Below are 15,883 nucleotides of genomic sequence, written 5' to 3' on the forward strand. Positions count from 1 at the left end.
CAGTGCCAGTCACACAAGAAGCTCCTCAGGGCTCTGTCCTCGGCCCTCTTCTCTTCTGTATTTATATGCTTCGCCTTGGCCATATTATTCATAGCTATGGACTGGGTTATCATTTTTATGCAGACGATACTCAACTCTACTTCAATGTTAAAAGTGGAACTTCATCAGAGCTTTCACAGCTCACAACTTGCCTCTGTGAAATTAAAACCTGGATGGAGCAGAACTCTTTAAAATTAAATTGCAACAACTGCTGCAAATTGGCACTAAAGTGCAACTTAATTAAAATGAGCTCCTTCCCAGTCCATCTTGGCGGTGATCTCATCAGACCTGCCTCTAATGCAAAGAATCTTGGTGTCATTTTTGATTCCTCCCTTTCTCATTCTGCCTTCATAAACCACCTTAAGAAACTTTCTTACTTTCACCTCCGTCACATATCCCGTGTTCGCTCCATCCTCTCCTTTTCTAACTCTGAGAAACTTGTCCATGCTTTTATCACATCCCACATCGATTATTGTAATTCCCTGCTGGCAGGTGCCCCTTCTAATCTTATATCACAGCTCCAGCTTATTCAAAACTCGGCTGCAAGAGTCCTTACACGGACAAGCAGCAGCGAGCACATCACAAAGATCCTGCTTTACCTTCACTGGCTCCCTGTGTCTTACAGAATCGAATATAAAATTCTACTAATAACCCACAAAGCCTTAAACGACCCTGCGTCAAACTACATCAGTGACCTTCTCCATCACTATGTGCCTGTCCACCCATTAAGGCCCTCTGATTCTGGTAATCTTATTGTGCCCCACACTAATCTACACTCCATGGGTGACAGCAGGGCCTTCAGCTGTATAGCGAGTGCCCAGACTCTGGAATGACCTACTGAAATTAATCAGATCAGCTGACTCCATGAATTCTTTTAAAAAACAACTTAAAACTCATCTGTTCAGGAAGGCATTTAGCTCAACTTGACTTTATTACCCCTCTCTCAGTTTACCTCCATGTCAAGTTGCTCATGTAACCTGTGTGTATGTGCAGACCATCAATAATGTTGTCTGAATGTACTGTCTTATTCTTCTTTATTTATTTATCTGGTTTAGTAAAATGCTATCTACTGTATACCCTGCCGTTCTTTCTTAAACTCTGTGAAGTGCCTTGAGCATAGGAAAGGTGCTATATAAATAAAATCTAGTATTATTTATTATTAAGAGTGGTGTCCAGGAGGGGTCAGTGCTGGGGTCGCTGCTATTTGTAATATATATAAATGATTTAGATAAGAATATAAGTAACAAGCTGGTTAAGTTTGCAGATTATATAAAGATAGGTGGATTGGCAGATAATTTGGAATCCGTTATATCATTACAGAAGGACTTGGACAGCATACAGGCTTGGGCAGATTTGTGGCACATGAAATTGAATATCAGTAAATGTAAAGTATTACACATAGGAAGTAAAAATGTGAGGTTTGAATACACAATGTGAGGTCGGAAAATCGAGAGTACACCTCATGAGAAGGATTTAGGAGTCATAGTGGACTCTAAGCTATTGACTTCCCAACAGTGTTCAGGAGCCATTAATAAGGCTAATAGACTGTCAGGTTATATAGCGCCTTGACGTGTGGAGTACAAGACACAGGAGGTTACTTATGCTCAACCTTTATAACACACTGGTGAGGCCTCATCTGGAGTCCTGTATGCAGTTTTGGTCTCCAGACCACAAAAAGGACATAACAGCGCTAGATAAGGTCCAGAGAAGAGCGACAAGGCTGATTCCAGGGATACAGGGGATGAGTTATGAGGAAAGATTAAAAGAGCTGAGCCTTTACAGTTTAAGAAAAGGAAAATTAAGGACAGACATGATTGAAGTGTTTAAAATTATGAAGGGAATTAGTCCAGTGGATCATGACTTTAAAACGAGTCCATCAAGAACACGGGGAAATTGTTGGAAACTTGTTAAAGGTACATTTCACACAAACATTAGGAAGTTTTTCTTCGCACAGAGAACCACAGACACATAGAATAAGTGACCAAGTAGCGTGGTAGACCAGTAAAACTTTAGGGACTTTTAAAATTCGATTTGATGTTATTTTAGAAGTATTAAGTGGATAGGACTGGCAAGCATTGTTGTGCTGAATGGCCTGTTCTCATCTAGATTGTTCTAATGGTCTAAGCATTTGGCAGTCTCAGTTCCTGCAAACTTTTACAGAGAATAAAAAACTTTATAGTCATTTAATGTTATTTCATGAGAAAATGTAGCATGGAAAGGAAATAAATACTGTATTATCTGTAAATGATCTCAAATCAATGATTTATTTTAAAGTTACAACAGCAAAAACACAATATTATACAACTTCTTAGTTATAGCTTTTGAAACAAACTTAACAGTAAGACTGTGAATGCAACCCTTAACTGTTTGGTTAATCTGAATAGTGAACCAAGCTGTCAATGCAGCCATGAGAAAAAATGGAAAAAACGTAAAGACTGACTGCCATGTTTTAACCAAAGGAAAAAAAGTCTGCAACAGAGGGATATTCGCAATTTACTTTCAAAAATCAGAAACAGATATTAATCACCTTTGAAAACTATACATTTTTATAAGGCTTCTGGAAAAGAGGCCTGTTATAAGCAAGCCTGAAAGGCTGACAAGGAAAAATAAAAAATAAAAAAGAGTTGTCACCTTGACTTTACAGTGATTGCTTGTTTTGCTAACATGAATCTCCGGTTCAGGTTTTTAGGATTTTTCTAATTAGCAAGCTTCTCCCATTGCTAGCAAACTGCAGTGTTAGCGTAAACTTGACTCCGGGTAGATGGTTCGAAAGGTCAAGTTAATCCTTGGCCCTCTGTCATGGTATTCCTTTGGCACTCTGTGCTGTAAATATAAAAAGAGGAGAGGCCTTGTTAGGATGATCCTTGTAAATGACATGACATTACTACTGTAACCAGCCCCAGATACAATTCTAACATTTGTTCAAGCGGTGGTCAGTGGTCTTTCACCAACTGTTGGATTGCTAAATCAGTCCGTTATCTTTTTTTTTTTTTTCCTTATGTAAGAAGCCATGCCTGAAACTAGGCTTGCGTCTTTTTGAGTATTCTCCCTTGGCCTGACAGCTACATTTCTCATACACAATCTAAATGTAATTTGGATAAGATACATATTATATAAAAAATTTGACCTGATTCTAGGGCTGCTTGAAATGAACCAGAAAAAAAAGGCAATCCAATTAGGCCAACACATGCATCTGTTTTATTGTAAGAACAAGCTGACACAACCAGAATGGGAACTAATAGGACAGGCCCTGGAAAAATGTACAATACAGGTATTTGTGGGGTGTTCACTGTCAATATACAATATAATTTATTTTTGTATAGCTCAAAAATCACACAAGAAGTGCCACAATGAGCTTTAACAGTCCCTGCCTCTAGACGGCCCCCCAGCCTTGGCTCTCTAAGAAGACAAAGAAAAACTCCCAAAAAAAACACTTGTAGGGAAAAATGGATGAAACCTTGGGAAAGGCTTTTCAGGTAGGTTGGACGTGGGTTTCAAAAAGAAGGGTGGATGGAAAATACTCAATAAATGTAGATTATCTAAGGGCAAATTGGCAGAGACAGGTAGGATGCCTGCTGCAGCCCTTCATTCTACCAAACGGCACCCCAGAAAGCTGCCAGGGTACTGCTGCCTGTATATCAGGGCTGCTGTGAATGTGTGAGGTCCTTCAAATGTGACACAAACAACACGTACCACTAGTGACTCTGTTATTCCTGTTCCCAAATTCATTATACTGGATGTTGGGTTAATTTCAGGTCTGCTGCTACTTTGATGGAAATAAAAAGTTGTGCTGCTCCAGAATTACTGAGCACATTGCAATCAAATGTGATAAGTTTAACTGGGATCACCAATGAACTGAAAAACGAATCTGATATTTAGTCACAAACAACTCCACAGCTAACCTGCATCAGGGCCGGTTTAATGTATGGGCCATCAACAAAAAAAACCTAAACACGTAATGCCAGTCTTACACGTTACAAGCTGTACCTGTTCATCCGCATTTGCCAGTAGGCCACCCAAACACGAAAAAAATATAACTGCTTTAGTAAAAAATAAATACATAAATAAAATAAATAATAATAATAAAAAAATCCCATGTGGATACTTCCTAGACACCTGCTTTCAGCTTAGTGCAGGAGTTCTCAGCCAGCAGCCTCCTCACCTTAACATGCGGCATTCACAAAATGTAGCATTCCTATATGCTGATGTCATACAATTATAAATCATTAACTTTCATTGGTCATTTCCTTGTGCTTTTATGTTTAGCAGATGTTTAACAGTTCATTATATGTTAAGACTCCTAATCTTCTCATTATTTTGTATGTCTGTCAAATCAGCGTATTCGAACACTTAGGATACTTATTTAGGGTGTCAAGTAGAACTGACATTTCAAATGCTGTGAGCGAGTACAAACCATTTGATATCGCATATGACCACAAAGCTTTACATAATGAGCATGGCAACTCCTATAATTTTTGCAAGTTACTGTTTTGCCTCAAACCCATTCAGCCCTATTCATATTTACAGTTTTAAGGATGTGCACAGACCAAGAAGCAAAACTCGCATGCTGTCAGCAACCAAAATACATTTATACTTGTAGCGGCCCATTCGTTCACCGAGTTGATATTCTCCTAGTCAGTAGGTGGCAGTGTTTGGTTAATGTTGCATACTCAACAATTTCAAATGTTAGGTGAAATGAATTTTTATATGATTATTCAGTGACACCCAATGAGACTCTACTGATGGAAGAAGAGTTGTGTCTGTTACCTCTAGTGTTCTGAGAAAAATGAGTGGACCTTCAGACCCATTAGCCAAAAGTGGTGAAGTGATGGAGAGTATAATTTTCCCATTAAGCAGATGTGTGACCTACATAATTAAGAGATGTACTTTGAATATTTCTCATGTTTACTGTGAACAGAAGGGGGCGCTACCAAGCCTTAGACCCCAAACACAATCTCACAAACACAGTCCCTATTTTATAAACTACCTTTGAGAGGTTTCTCTCTCTGTATAATACAAAGCAATACCAGAATGTATCTTCTCTCTTTCTCTCTTCTCTTCTCCACGTCTCCCAGTTGAGTGTCGTCCAGCTACTCTCCAAACTCTGACTCCAATGTACTGAAGCAGAGCTGCTTCCTTTATCCAGGACCTTAGAGTACGTCCAGTGCCATGACATTGTCCCATGGAAGCACTTCCTGGTTAACTGGAACTCCCATGAAGCAGGTACCATTAACCCCTTCGGCACCCCCTGGAGGCACCCAACAGGGCTGCCCCACAGTTCCAAATATGCCATGTGGGTATCTGTAGATGTATTGTAACCCAGGGATGCTGCCATCTAGCGTTTTGGGGGATTTAATAACTCACGTAAGTTGCCTCCCCCTGTCCCGTCATTGTACTGGTATCCTGGCAGGTTAAGAATCCTTTATCAAGTCTTTCCAGGATGTGAGACTATCCAGTCCATCCTGTCGATCTCCAAGATGCAGCAGGGACCACCCTGCCTATTTGGTGGGACGGCCTCCTGTCCAGGTAAGGTATCTTGAACCAGCCTGGCTGGGATGTCAGCCGATGCCTGCCACCCACCCCTTGTGCTTTGATGACCTCTTGTGTCATATTCAGCCCTCTTAAGCCCCATCAGATTGTCTGGGAAGCTTACAGTCACTCGTCATATTTTAGCCTCCAGGGCTATGCAGCAAAGAACAGTCACAAGCTACAAACTCTGATCGTCCACTTTTAAGTTTGCAAATTCATATGCATCAACAAGGATTAAGGAACAACCAATACAAGTACAGGAACAACAACTACACTGTGAGGAATTAAATGTCTAATGTGGTGTGACAGATTTTAGAATTCTTGGCCCCTGCTTCTCACGAGGAAACGATAAAACTGTAACAGTAACAACTGAGCGTCATGTGGCTATGCTTCAACACCTGAACTATGCTGTGTTCACACCCTCAGTAGTTTGCGGATTTTTCCTTAGAGCCTAACTAATAATTGTTTGCAGAAACCGCAAATATCCTCCACAATTTTTTATGGCTTATTTCATGGGAATACTGTACTGTAGAGAGAACACAAAGCAACTGTAGAGGAAGATATGGCTTGGGATGGTGAAACTAGCCAATCTAAGAGCATTATTCATTTGTCCTTGCTGCTGATTGGCTGCTGCCCTGTGACACTTCTCCTGCAGATGCAGCCCAGCATTCCCGCATCATAACAGTTTACCACGTGTAGCTGTCTCGAGTGTTTCGCTGAGTGTTCTCATGTTTTTCATTTTGTTCTTCTTAAAGCCCTAAGATGTGGGTTTACTTTTACATTTTTTGGTTTGGTATAATTTATTAAGCTGAGTTTGAAATGAAATTAAAGCATTTTGGGGGTATATTTAGGGGTTAAACTATAAAAATAGGCATTTATGGGCATTTTTTTGACTACATCCAAAATCTGTGTTTTTTCACAATTTGCAGGGGGGGGCTCTAGGAACGTAACCCTTGCAAAATTTCGGGGGTCGTCTGTATTTTATTCCTTCTCTAACTTTTCATACTACTCTTTCAAAAATCACCACAGCTTTGCAGTACACTGTGGACTATTCTTATGAATACACCATATTCTTTTGTTTCAGCAGGTGGGTTTGGGTTATCACTATATCCAAACTACAAACAGAGAAAGTCACGGGTGATTTGTGTATACCTTAGGCTATTTCTAATTTATTTTAGAACATTTAAGCAATTTTAATAAGATCAGGCCATTTTGCATTTTGTGCCATCACCATTGTGACCGAAGCACTGCACAGCAACCTGTGGTGCTGGAATACACAAACGTTTTAGAACATCTCAGCTTTTTCAGTTTTTATGGAAATGCAGGCAGTTTAATGTCTTAATGTTTCATGACGTCAAGGCATAGAACAAACGAACAACAGCAAATAAAAAATAAGTCAAGGAATCATTCATTGTACAAAATTTTATTCAAGTTTTGATTCATCAAAGTAGTCACCCACTGCTGACATAACAGTCAAACTGTGGTAACTCTTTTGATTCAGAATGCAAGTCACCAACTCTGCTTCTAACAAAAGAAAACCAAACCATCACACTTCCTCCTCCATGCTTGACAGATGGTGTCACACAATGAGGAACCATCCTTCTACCAACTCGACGGCATACAAACACACTGCGTGATGAACCGAAGATTTCAAATTTTGATTCAATGGTCGACAAGTCTTTCTTCCAGTCTGCAGTAGTACACAGCTGGTATTTTAAGACCCTATTTTGTACTTTAATGAATGGCTTTTTTTAGTGCCACTTGCTCTTTAGCACAAAGTCTCTTCTTCACAGTAGAGTCTGACACTTGCTTTTTTCAACCACTTTTAAGCTGCGCCTGAAGCTGTTGTGCTGTGAGGCGCCTGTGATCACACAAGCTGGTGACTCTCAGAAACTTGTCTTCTGACTGAGTTGTGACTTTGGCTCTGCCAGATCTCCTCCTATCAGAGGTTCTTCCAGTTTCCAACTGCCTTTGGATTGTGTAGGACACCACTGATGTCACTGACAATTTGATTTTTTTTTTTTTTGCAATTTCTTTAAATGAAAGGCCTACACTTCTAAGGGTAATAATGCTCTGTCTCGTTTCATTTGTTAATTGTCGTTTTCTTGCCATTATCACTGGAATATTGTCCAGGTAGTACCACAGAGGGAGTAGTAACATAGTCTGTTCCAACTCCGCTTTAAGACAGATTGAGAGTTTTTAAGGAATCAACAGAAGTCCGGACACCTGTGCAAACTGTGTGCTTCAACTTGCAAGGCTTCATTGACTTCAATTGCTCCAGAGCACCTGTAGGTTGTGACCTATTAGTTGTTCCTTGACAAAGGCCCATTTGTAATATGCTGAAATTTCCTTTTATTTCAGTTTTTGCTAACCTAAACTTTAAATTGAAACCTCTGGCAGTGTACTGCTTACCTTTTCACCATTTTAGGTCATGCATTGTATTTCAACTAAATAAATATGAAGAAAAACTGGAAACACTGAGGTGTTCTAAAATGTTTGACACTAGTGTAAAGGCAGGTGCCCCAGCTGTCCATGATTTAAGGTGTGTGGAGGGCTGGGTGGTCTTTTGGCCTTGGAACCCCTCCAGATTTAGTTTGTTGATTTTTTTTCCTCCACCTTAACTGGAGTTTTGTTTTTTATTTTTCTTGTCCATCTGACCTTATCACAGACTTAAATTATGATATTGTATATAAGGAATCTACCCTTCTACTAGTTATGTATATCAATGTTTTATAACCTTATATCGTTGTATTTACTTTTTCTTTGTTGCTTATTCATTAATATTCTTATCTAATCTTATTTGTTCTTTCTTTTCTTGTAACTTCCTCTTTGACATCTTGTAAAGTACTTGGAGCTATATTGTTTTTTTTAATTAATTTTATTGTAATCATTCCATTCAAATAGATCTATTTTTACAAAAAATAGGATTGAAAACAAGTCACAGCCCCCAGAGAGAGAGAGCTTGGTCAACGGAGTGAAGCTTAAGGCTTGTAAACATACCTAAACTGATGAGTTTAATAGGGCAATAGAGATGAATGGAGAAGAGAAAGAAATGCGGAGATAATTGCTTCCTCTGCGCTTTAAGAGCTTATTCTAAAATATTATTGATAAGATCCTGCCTGGTTTTGAAAAAAATTCTGTACAGATCCTCAAACTGAATATTTGATTTTTTTCCAATTTCAAATAGTATATAACATCAGTTACCCACTGACTTAGAATAGGAGAGTTAGGATTCTTCCAGTTTAGCAAAATATTGGTCTGCGTGCCAAACGTGTAGTGAATGCAGTCACAGTTTGTTTGTCCTTCTCCACTTTAAACCCATCTGGAAGAATACCAAAAACAGCTGTTAATGGGTTATGAGAGATTGTGACACCAAGTTGTCTGAAAGGCACTTAAAAATTTTGGTCCAAAATGATGTTAATTTGGTGCAGGCCCAAAACATGTGACCCAGTGAGGCTGGAGCTTGATTGCAGCATTTGCAGGTTAGACAGTTTTAGACAAGACAGATGTGCTCGATATATAATTTTGAGTTGAATAATTGTATGCTTTGCGCATGTGGAGCTCGAGTGAAGTCTCTGCATTGCTATTTTCCACTCCTTTTCTGATATATTGATTAAGAGATCTTTTTCCCATTGTCCTCTTGGATCTTTAAAAGGGAGGGACTGTAAAATAATTTTATATATTGCAGAGATGGTGTCTAAGTCCTTGAAACTGAGCAATATTTTTCCCGGAATGGAGGAGGGTACAAGATGAGGAAGGTTCTGTTTAACAAAGTTCCTAATTTGAAGATAGTGAAAGAAATGTGTGGCTGGAAAGTTACATTTGGAATGTAATTGTTCATAGGATGCAAAGATGTTACGTTTATGTGAAAATGTGCTATCTAAATAAATGTTCTTATTTTGTTAATAAATTAAACAGATCTTTTCCTAGTTTTGCTGCCCAGGATGGAATCCATGCAAGTGAGAACAAGGATGTAGACTGACAAGTAAATCAAATGCTTTGTCTCTGGACTTAACCTAACAACCTAACCATAACCTCGTACAAAGCCCACAAAACTGCTGGCTTTACATTGACTCATTCATAACTCAATTTCAGGATCAGCAGTACTTATGCCCGTGAATAAGGTCCCAAAATAGCTGAACTTGACCATTGGGGTGGACGCTTATCTCTTCCCTAAATTATGCAAGACAATCATTCAAGGAGAGAACCATAAACTCAGATTCAGATGTGCACATTTTCATCCAAACACATCCCACTCAGCTGCAAACCAGATCTACAATTCTTGTTTTTTTGTTTTTTTAATATTCACCCTTTTGCAATATCTTCAAATAATATAAAATTCCGCCTGGAAAATGCTTGGTGTACACTTATTAAAGAAAACACACTTTTGTGAACCTGATAACATTCTGCAAAACAAATTACACACACGCATGCTTGTACAAAGGCTGTCTTGCACGGAAGCACAATGATTAAGTGCTCTAATTAAAATTGTTTTCTAAACCTAAAAGAGGAAATTCAAAAACCAAATGACTAAAACGTGATGATTATTGATCACACTGCATACTAAAAGCAATGAAATTAGTCTCCTCTCATCAATAGTTCACTATAAGCAAAACGTGTACACAAAAAAAAAAAAACAATTTGGACGAGAGTATCAGTAGGTTTCAGGATGTTATTCTATAACATTTCAGTAATTATTTACCGCTCTGATGCTGATCTTTATGATCACAAAATTGGTCATTACGATAGCAATTGACAAGAAGAATTCATAATTAATTGCAGAATTACGGTATTTGAGGGTTCCTCTACAGTGCCTCTTTCTCTTCCACGATTTGGCTTAAAAACTAATCAGCACATCGTTATCTCATAACAGGCTTAAGGTATGTGTTTGGGATTATTCCGACCAGTCGTTTTAGCTCTAGACCGTCCTCAAGAAACTGTGAGACACACACAAAGACACACAGAGATACAGATACACACCCATCATCGAGATATCATCAGGGGACCCAAAAATGTTGAGATCCGTCGAAAACCAGAGATCAAACTTTTTGACGAATCTAAAACTTTTGCTCCTCCCCCATAGACGTTAAGTTATGGTTGGGGGTAGAGGTTTCCGGAAGGACGCAAAGCAAAAACAGCACACAATATGAAGTGCTCAAATATTACAGAAATTTTAAAATATTTCGGGTCTGTATGACCTAAAATGTGTACCCCATTAAAATCACTATTCATATTACTCCTTACAGTAAACTTCTGTTGCATTCTCGACATGACTTACTGGTATAAGATAACATTTTGCTTTATCCTAAAAGCCATGTAACTCACCTGCCAGTCTTCCTGTACTGCGCCCTCCATGATCAGCAAGGTGCCATGTGAAAGTGGGATTTTCAGCCGCTCCACGTAAGTGTAATCACCGTTTTCTTCCTAACCAGAAATCAAAGATGACAAATCAAAAGACAAGCCACGTGAACTACTTCTAAAAGTGCATCTTCTAGATACACCTGAGGTACCTGCCACTCTAGCATATCAGGAAGTAGCTAGGCATCCCACGGTGCCTTTCCAGCATGGGAATTTTTGGGAAAAACAAATCATGCTACAACTGCCACTAAAATCAACTACCCTGGGCTAAAGACAGAAAAAGGCAATACTTGTTGATAAGGCCTTAGAGAGTCGTATGTGACGTAAGGGCCCAGATTAGAAGATTAGATCAGGCTGCAAATGAAAGGCTGGACCATCTGTTGATTAAGTCATTAGCAGACCAAGACACCAAGTATTGGTTAGTAGAACACAAACAAGGAGATATAATCTTGGTTTGGGAATGGTCTACTGCCGCGAGGAAGGAGAGGTAAGAGCTTTTGATTTCTGAAATAGCCAAAATGGAAACAGAACTCTACAGAGTGAAAGCAGTAAGCCACAATCAACAAGGGAGCCAGACAATACTGGGAGGGAGTGGTCAGGAAACTGACCTGGAATGACATGTAGAGGATACCACAAGTCAGATTTAATTTCCTTACAAGACTAACCTTTAATGCTCTATCTAGGCCCAGGAACTTGTGTCTTTGGTACAGTTCTTCTGAAGAATTCCTACTCTGTATTGCCCCAGACCTCACACTCATCACATACTTTCCAGCAATAAGGGTGCAATTGGACAGAATCACTATGGATGGCCAGCATGGCCAGGTTTTGGCAGAGATTAGCAGAGATTGTGGTGGTAAGCAGACAGAAAGCAAATGAAACTGATCCAGGATATAAACAACAGTTGATTCCTTTCATTAGATCGGGAGGTAGAGGACAGAACAACCCTCAGACAGCACCGATCCTATCAGCAAGTGACAACTGGAACGTGACAGGACAGGAAACTTCAATTCCTCACTGAGGTTACCACAACTTTACTCCAACATTACATTGCACTGTGGTCTACAGAATCAAATTCAAGCTGAGCCGTGCCATGGAAAACAAGTAGAGATGCAGCCCGCAGGAGAAAGACAGATAGAGAAACATACAGATTTGAAGGCAGAATGCATTGAGTCAGGATGGAGTGCTGTCATCAACCCTGCTGAGATGTGGTGCTGATGCTACATGGGGTCAGCTACCCAGTATTTCCTGAGGGGTAGAGGGAGTGTGATCAAGGAACAAACAAAAGAAGGCACTGAAGGAGCTAGTGGAAGAGTTGGAGAAAGGGAGCTTTTGCAACTGGATAAGGAGGTTAGCCACAATATGGAGGAAAGGGTCCTAGGGTCAACTACAGGGGGTAGAAGGGAGAAATCCCTGGTAGTGCTCCACCACCTGGAGATGTTCCTGGAACACAAAAACATCTATGAGGGGTGGCTCTTGGCTGGTGACCTTGTAGGCAGCCCAATGGCACCGTCAAAGGAGTGTCAAGTAGCAATGCACTACCTATGCAAGTGTATCTACCATGTTGTGTGAGAAAAAGTACCCCACAAATTATGGAGATGACCTTTATGACACACCCATCTGTTGTGTTCACGTATAAGGACTCCTTTCTATATGCCATCCACAATGTCAGTAGTAACCTCTGGGGTCTGGATGGAAGCACTTATTGGTTTTGGTACATTGCTTACAGAACACAAAGCACACAGCTTTTTCATCAATTCCTGAATGGTACAATTCACAGGGTACTGCTCCACAAATCCATCACGTATCAAATGTATGAACTTATAGTTTTCACAATTGAGGCAGACTGTTCCAGGGAATGTGCCCTGTCTTATGCACACAGATAACAGAACTGACAAAAACAAAACAAAATGTGCAAAGAGACTTCCTGCCTGCTTCACCTGATTATGTTTGCTGCTACTAAAATAAGCCAGGGGGTCCTTACTGGACACAGAGCTACTTTTTTTTGTTCACCACCCTACAGAAATCAGTAGGACCATGGCAGTGTGTTGTCTGGGAAACTATGTAATCCGTTAAAGAAAAGAATGTACGATCATGAGTGCAAAGCTATCTGGCACTTAGATGATTAAATGTGCCATCCCCTGAACACGTGACTATAGTTCTGTATAAGCAGCACAAATAAAAGCTTGAAACGTCAAGAATGTCTGCGCTAGTTAGGGGCAGCTTGAGAAGAGGGGAAGGCAATGATAAAAATGACCAAGTCAATGTTCTTTTGCAGAGGAAAGCAGAAAAAAGTGAACTTACATTAAAAGACAAATGCTGTTTTTCAGTGGACACAAGGGTAATGTTTGATTTACACTGCTTTTTATCAGATTTGCTCTTTGTTCATTTCAAGTCAAGCTTATTGTGATATGTACAGTCGTGGCTAAAAGTTTTGAGAATGACACAAATATTGGTTTTCACAAAGTTTGCTGCTTCAGTGCTTTTAGACCTTTTTGTCAGATGTTTCTATGGTATACTGAAGTAGAACTACAAGCAATTCATAAGTTTCAAAGGCTTTTATTGACAATTACATTAAGTTTATCCAAAGAGTCCATATTTGCAGTGTTGGCCCTTCTTTCTATATCAAGACCTTTGCAATTCGCCCTGGCAGGCTGTCAATCAACTTCTGGGCCCAATCCTCACTGATCGCAGCCCATTCCTGCTTAATCAATGCTTGGAGTTTATCGGAATTGGTGGCTTTTTGTTTGTCCGCCCAACTCTTGAGGATTGACCACAAGTTCACAATGGGATTAAGGTGTGAGGAGTTTCCTGGCCATGGACCCAAAATTTCAATGTTTTGTTCCCTGAGCTCCATCATGCTAGAAAAGGCATTGTTGGTCACCAAACTGTTCTTGGATGGTTGGGAGAAGTTGCTCTCGGAGGATTTTTAGTCCCATTCTTTATTCATGGCTGTGTCCTTAGGTAAAATTGTGAGTGAGCCCTGCACTCCTTTGGCTGACCTCACACATGGTCTCAGGATGCTTTACTGTTGGAATAACACAGGACTGATGATAGCGCTCACCTTTTCTTTTTTCCCCCCAATGCCCCAAACAATTGGAAAGGGGATTCATCAGAGAAAGTGACTTTACCCCAGCAGTCCAATCCCTGTACCTTTTGCAAAATATCAGTCTGTCCCTGATGTTTATCTTGGCTTCTTTGCTGCCCTTCTTGACACCAGGCCATCCTCCAGAAGTCATCGCCTCACTGTGTGTGCAGATGCACTCACACCGTCCTGCTGCCATTCCTGAGTAAGCTCTGCCCTGGTGATGCCCCAATCCTGCAGTTGAATCAACTTTAGGAGACGGTCCAGGCACTTGCTAGACTTTCTGGGGTGACCTGACGCTTTCACAGAAGGGAATAAGTTCATTTTCATGGCAAAGAGGGACTTCGCAATTAATTGCAATTCATCTGATCACTCTTCATAATATTCTGGAGTAGATGCCATCATAAAAACTAAGGCAGTAAACTTTGTTAAAATTCATGTGTGTGTCATTCTTAAAACTTTTGGCCATGACTGTATGCATTGTAATGAAATTAATACATGCCTGCAACCTCAAAAAAGTTGGCAAAGACACAATAATCTATACTAATAAAAGGCAAAGCCCTCACTGACTCACTAATTCTCCAACTTCCCGTGTAGGTAGAAGGCTGTAATTTGGCAGGCTCATTCCTTACAGGTTACTTACAAAAGTTGGGCAGGTTTCATTTCGAAATTCTATACGCAATGGTCATAACTGGAACCTATTTTTTCGTCCATATACTATAACAGACTTCTGCTCGATGCCCGTGGGAGGCGGAGTTACGCCTCCCACATAATTTAGTGCCTGCCCATATAAGGTCGTCCGTCAGCGGCAATCCAATAGAAACACTGCCGCTAAATATTCACGGGTGAAGGACTGTGCTTATGCAGGGGAAGATGAGATGGTCAGGGTGGTGTTTGGCACAAACTCGGGGAAACTGCGAGAGAAACTTTAAGTGCCGGGTCTTAGCTAACATTAACTACAGCCGTGGACATCGCACGAGATGGCACAAGCACAGCTGGAAACCTTCCATGCATGTACACCGAGCGGCTCACGTGAATTGACGCAGTGCACAGACAAAAAGCAACAGTTCCAAAGAGTGCTGAACAAAAACCGAATTACACAATTGAGAAGGCAGCAAAAAAATATAAAGCGTGTGATGCATACAAGCATATTCATAAGTGCAGCTACTGCGGAAACAAAGCAAACGGTGTAAAAAGTCAATGTCCCGCTAAAGGAAGACAGTGTAAAAAAACCTGTGCATGTAGTGTGTCACGTCTCAGATAAAGAGGAAGACGAGCTGCTTATTGATGCAGTAAGAAACGACTCGATGAATGAAACGACGATTGACAAACACGGAATGCAACTTGAACACATCCTACAAATACGAACCTAATAGAAATAATGATAATCAAATCCTTGATGACAGCAACACTCCTAACACTCAAAAACAATTACTGTATATTGACACTCATGTTACGTTATTTTTAAAATGTTCCCTTTTCTTTTTCATAACTTCTTTAACACACTACTTCTCTGCTGCGAAGCGCGGGTATATATTGTCACACACATGCGAGTTGGAGGCAGTCAAAGAGCCTAAGGGTGAGTGAAATCTCGCGAGACAAGGGTTTATCATGTGGTACTTACCTGAATCTCTTTATACCTACAGAAAACTGGAAGAAAAATAAACCCATCCATTTTCAGTTCCAAAATGGCCGCGATGGCGTCACTTCCGGTTCCAATCCGATGACGCCACTTCCGGTTCCACACTCAACTACTCCAGTCTACTCACGATGACGTTGGTTCCGTGGTCCCGCCTCCAATCGTCACTTCCTGCCAACCATTTCCTCTCCCATCATCCCATCTGTTATTTAAACGCCATTTTGTTACAGTATTTC

The 15,883-nt window shown here is 40.3% G+C and overlaps 1 protein-coding gene across 1 annotated transcript in view; it reads right to left on the reverse strand.

Moving 5' to 3' along the window:
* Positions 1 to 2,280: 2,280 nt before the first annotated feature.
* The window catches only part of alkbh3 (alkB homolog 3, alpha-ketoglutarate dependent dioxygenase), an 84,608-nt gene continuing 71,005 nt past the window's right edge, over positions 2,281 to 15,883 (reverse strand). The window contains exons 8-9 of the mRNA XM_039744208.1: positions 10,894 to 10,992; positions 2,281 to 2,862 (exon numbers count right to left, since the gene is read on the reverse strand). Coding sequence (XP_039600142.1) covers positions 2,776 to 2,862; positions 10,894 to 10,992 — 186 coding nt within the window. The 3' untranslated portion in view covers positions 2,281 to 2,775. The remainder of the gene's footprint in view (positions 2,863 to 10,893; positions 10,993 to 15,883) is intronic.

This window comes from Polypterus senegalus, chromosome 1 (assembly GCF_016835505.1).
Source record: "Polypterus senegalus isolate Bchr_013 chromosome 1, ASM1683550v1, whole genome shotgun sequence".
In the NCBI taxonomy this organism is placed as follows: Eukaryota; Metazoa; Chordata; class Cladistia; order Polypteriformes; family Polypteridae; genus Polypterus; species Polypterus senegalus.